Below are 5,000 nucleotides of genomic sequence, written 5' to 3'. Positions count from 1 at the left end.
CACCCACACCCAAACCTGTACATACAGCCACTGTATATGGTCAACAGGATTGTTTGATATGGCACATACAATGATATATAAATGAGTATATCAGAAATGTATATATTTAGATTTAGCATGCATTTGTCTTTAAAAAATTGCATAGCATGATATTCTTGGAAAGAATAGTATTTGCATACTGGGTACCATATATTGGCTTGAGTTCTTAAAACCAAAATATATATATAGATAGGTAGATAGATAGATATATATAGACATATAGATATATATAAATATATATGTTGATGAATTGAGTAAGTACTGTGAATATATTCTGCTGCACTGATTAAAATATGTTGAAATGTAGCTATTCAACCTATAGAAATATGCAGTTTTATGGAGAAAGAGTAATGATGAAAATTACACTTTTCAAATGAAAGAGATTGAGAGAGAATGAGAGAACGAGCAAATGAGAGAACGAGATCAAGGCACTTGCATGTCCTAGCTTCTTGGATGGGACCAGCTTATGGCATGCGAGCTTCAGAGATGTGCAGAAAGGATTTCAGAATGACAGTAGTCTTATTGTCACTTGTTTTTTTATTAGGAACATTGTGAGCTGTCAATTGGCTCTCAATTATAGTGTCTGCTGTCATTGTTCCTCTTCCTGGAATTAGCAAGTGTGGGTGCTTTTGCACAGAGTCTATTACACATGTTGTGCACTTCTGCATGCACCTGCTTGAGCACAAATCCACCAAGAGAAGAAAAGGAAAGGAATGGTATAAAGAAAGGCAGACTCCAAGGTAATAACAGAGGTAGGGGATTGGAAAAGGAAGGAGAGTTGGAGCAAGTTAATAGATGATCAGGTGAATGATTGAATTAGTAACAGAATAACTGAATAACTGAATGACTGTATGAGAATGATTGAGGGAATGAGAGAGTAGTGAGTGTGAAAGAGTGATAAAGTAAGTATGCAAGAGAAGGAGTGTGAGTGTGAGTGAGTAAATATGTGTGTAAAATTGTATAGAGAAAAGAAAAAAGGATGTAAGCAACATGGGAGAGTGCCTTTTCTCTCCCAAGAAATAGAAAAAATAAGCGGATAGAAAATATGAGGGGGGGGAAAAAAAAAAAAGATTAACTCAATATCAGTGATAAATTTTATGCAGTGATATAGGAAGAAGGATTAGATGCTCTGTATGATACGTAGATCTTTAACAAGAATTAAGTTCAAAGATGATTATAATCAAAATTGCATTTGTTATTAGATCCGCATTTGGCTGAAATATCAACGAGCAGCATTCAAGAGGGGCTTTGTCTTGGTTTCTTACTTATTTTATTACCTATTTGTTTATATATTTTTTTAGATATTTAAGGGTATATAATAGATTCACTCAGTCTTTGTCTCATTTTGTTAATGACAATTTATTTTTTTTCTTTAGTTTAATTAACATTGGTGTAGTAATGAGAGAGTAGGATAAGACTACTACATTTAAATCATTTTTATTTAATATATTAATTTAATTTTTTTATTTGCTCTTTTTTGTTTTGTTTTGTTTTTGTTAAGGACTTAAGCACACAGTGTAAAATCTTTAATAGCTTGCTACTGTATCTTAGTAACGGGAACATGAGACAGAGAGAGTTCCCCTAAATCAGCTCAGAATATGATGCTCACAATCTCCCCTTAGACCTGCATGAGCCGCAGCCATCCCTGCATTGAGGACGGCTTCTCTGGAGATGGAGGAGGAAGCGTGACCTCACAGCTTCCTCCGCCACCTCCGTCTGGCATCAGCTCTTCAGTCTACCATACCCCACCCTCCACACCTCCCTGTGCTATGTGTCATGTCCCCTATTCGGAGACCTCGCTGCCCTTCCGAGTCAAGATCACAAAATGTGTGGTGTGCAGGTTAGTTGGAAGCCATTGGTGTCTTGAGGGTATTGAGGTGGATGTGGTCTTTTCAATTGATCCCTTCAGCAACATTTTGGTTTCCAGCAAGGAAGAATTCTCATAAAGACAATTCCTTTTAAATGGGAAATCCTGTCATGAGGGGGAAGCTATGTTGAGAATTATAAGGAATAAAGAAAAATTAATAATTTTTTCACATGTATATTTGATCATTCTTTTGAATGTATCACTTCATAGTAAGTTCAGGAAGTTTACGTACAGCTGTGATATTCTTTAACTAACAATTTAATATGTGAAGAGATAAACTAAATGAAAACAGTATATATTTCACATGTATGTAAGCTATGATGATAAAGACAAATAATATATGACTGACGTTTTAGATGTAACAAGCTCTTTTTTCTTATCTTTTCCTCAGAAAAGGAAAAGTTCCTGATGTTCTGTTCACTACTCTTGAGCCACCTGCAGGGATACCAATTACAGGTAATGGATGCAGATTCTCTTTCCTTTTTTTTATATATCTTTCTGTCTGCATCTCACGCACAAGCACATTCACAAACACACCCATGGTAACACCTACACCCACACCCGCACCCACACCCATACCTGCACCTAGACCCACACCTTTCTACCTACACCGATGCCTATACAAACATATATTGTGAATGACTTCTGTAACCTCCATCAATGTATCTGATTGCAGGTAGAGGTTGTCTAATCCAAGCACGGGTTGCAAGGCCTAAGCGTGACTTAAAGGGAGAGCTCAATGCAAAAGAAATATCCGATTCATTACCTTTTCTTGAATATGAACTACATAAGCAGCTTATGAACAAGATGAAGGTATGTTTTGTGTGTGTGTTTCCTGTATGATTGATTATGTTGTCATGTTTTTAAACAGTTTTGTACCAGATTGATGATAATTTATAAGACAAAATATTTCTTGATACAGTTGGCTGTAGGACTGATCTATTGCATTGATCTCTTCATAAATTGATACGTCTTATCTATTCCAGATTAAAGGCATGAATGCACTCTTTGGTCTGCGAGTGCGAGTAACAGTAGGGGAGCGTCTCATTGTAGGGGTAGCAACAGCAACAGCAGTGTTTCTGACAGCTCTTCAGCCCCCACCAGTCCCAAGGGTAACATCTGCAAGCTCTTGCCGGGAGGAGGAAAGACGCAGAGCTGATGTTCAGAAGCTTCTTCTTAGTACAATAGCCAGAAACAAAGAATGTTATGGCACCAAGCACATCATCTCTGTGAGTGACACTTTATTGAAATGCATATTTTGATTATTTATCTCTTTCTATAGGACGACTTTGAAAACTATGACCTACGTGGTCTTGATTAGACTTTCATGCTTGTGGAAGGATATATATATATATATATATATTTTTTTTTTTTTTTTTTTTTTTTTTTTTTTTTTTTGATATATAGACCTCTCCATATGTACACTAATTCCTGAAACTTAGAGAAAGATAGATGTGCCATCACAAGAAACATTCACAGCAACTTTTAGCATATAAATCAGCAAGTTTAATTGTACTCTAATATTTTCTGACTACTTATTATGTGCAATCCAGGCAAACAAATATCGCCTCAAAGTCACAGCTTCAAAAAAAATATTGAACAAGATGAACACAACTGTTAATCCATTCACGTTGGGGTTTATATTTGCGTAATACTGCTCTTGCTGGCTAGGTAACAAGTGTCATGCCGTGCTTCAACGTGGTGATAAGAGGGGGGTTTTGCATTTGTTTACATTAATTTCACAAGTGAATAAAAATGTGTCTATTGGCACTAATGGGTTAAGAGTCCCTTTTAACCCTCTTAACTTCAAAGAAAGCTGAAGAGTTCTTAAGATGGTTTTCCTTTATAGCCATAGTATGATGTTTTGATGGTAACTTCTTGTGGAGGATGTTTTTTTATATATACAGTTTGTGATCTAGAATAAAAGAATTTTCCTTTTATGGTTTGTAGAGATCTAGGACTCTTATTCCCTCTCTCCTTGTATGGGATGCCATTGAATTCTTTTTATAGCTTGTAGAGATCAGTGAATATTTTTTTTCTCTGTTCCTTTTACAGGATATCATAGCAGATGAAATGAATGGTGGTCGTGGATCGGACTCTGAGGATTCGGAAGATGACCTTCCTGAGATTGATCTTTCCTCGGGCAACAAAGACACATGTGTTTTAGAGGTCAGTTGTGTTTTATTATTGATCTTGTTTTTGTTTTTTTTTCATAGCAGATCTACTGGGATAGATGCATCATAATGACTCTTGCTTTGATTACAGAGAGCGCTTTTCCTTTTTTTATCCCACACTATGGTGTGCAGTAAACCATTAGAAAGTAAACATGGACCATGCCATTTATGCATGCCACCAGCTGATTAGGCTCATTTTGCCTTGGCATGTGCACATGCTTTCAGGGTCATTGGATTAATTCTGGACAAGCAAAAGCAAAAGCAAAAAATACAAATAAAAATAAAATTATAGTAATGATGATAATAATAATGATAATAAAAGAGAAAGAAAAAGAAAGAAAGAAAGAAAAGAAAATAGTTATTTATTCTTTATAATAAAGTTGATAGATTATAAATCAATGAAAATATTATGGTGAGTATTTTATTTTGCTTTTGCTTGAATGTAAATAGAAACCTCAGAAAGATATGACAAAATAGAGTTTACTTCAGAAAGTTAATATCTAAGGATGTTATGTGTAGCATCATTATTGGCTCAAGCATGTGGATATCTATTATTATGCATCCACCCTAAGTATGGTTATGTTTTTTTTAACCATTTGCTCTTTTTTCTTTTATTTTCAGTTGAAGGAAAAAGTACTCTTTCTTGTAATTGGTTGCAAGTGATTTTGTATTCACAAACTGTATTTTGATACTGATTTTTCTCCTAGATAGAAATATTTTTGACAATATTTATTGTATATGTATGTGACCCCATGTTGTATTCTGTCTGGTTCAGGAAATGGAGTAATAGTTAGTCAGACAGTAAACTCCATCCTTGTGTTAGGATGTGTACTTCCTTTACCCCTCAGAGACAGTTTGTTAAATGTTACCCAAGTGCAAACTTCATGACATAAGAGACACAAAGTTTGCTGATTAGAACT

General features: G+C 35.2%; 1 protein-coding gene across 7 annotated transcripts in view; it reads left to right on the top strand.

Annotated features, from left to right (window-relative positions):
• LOC122244000 (C2 domain-containing protein 5) overlaps positions 1-5,000 on the top strand; it is a 45,078-nt gene that overhangs the window by 30,413 nt on the left and 9,665 nt on the right. For all 7 annotated transcript variants that reach the window (XM_086549350.1, XM_086549346.1, XM_086549351.1 and 4 more), the window contains 5 exons: positions 1,662-1,879; positions 2,298-2,362; positions 2,583-2,719; positions 2,893-3,135; positions 3,962-4,075. In XM_086549350.1, coding sequence (XP_086405476.1) covers positions 1,662-1,879; positions 2,298-2,362; positions 2,583-2,719; positions 2,893-3,135; positions 3,962-4,075 — 777 coding nt within the window. The remainder of the gene's footprint in view (positions 1-1,661; positions 1,880-2,297; positions 2,363-2,582; positions 2,720-2,892; positions 3,136-3,961; positions 4,076-5,000) is intronic.

The sequence above is a fragment of the Penaeus japonicus genome, unplaced genomic scaffold, assembly GCF_977035675.1.
Source record: "Penaeus japonicus unplaced genomic scaffold, GWHDUDI00000001_assembly GWHDUDI00000022, whole genome shotgun sequence".
In the NCBI taxonomy this organism is placed as follows: domain Eukaryota; kingdom Metazoa; phylum Arthropoda; class Malacostraca; order Decapoda; family Penaeidae; genus Penaeus; species Penaeus japonicus.
The sequence above is the reverse complement of the archived record's forward strand: the minus strand, read 5'-3'. Positions and strand labels throughout refer to the sequence as shown.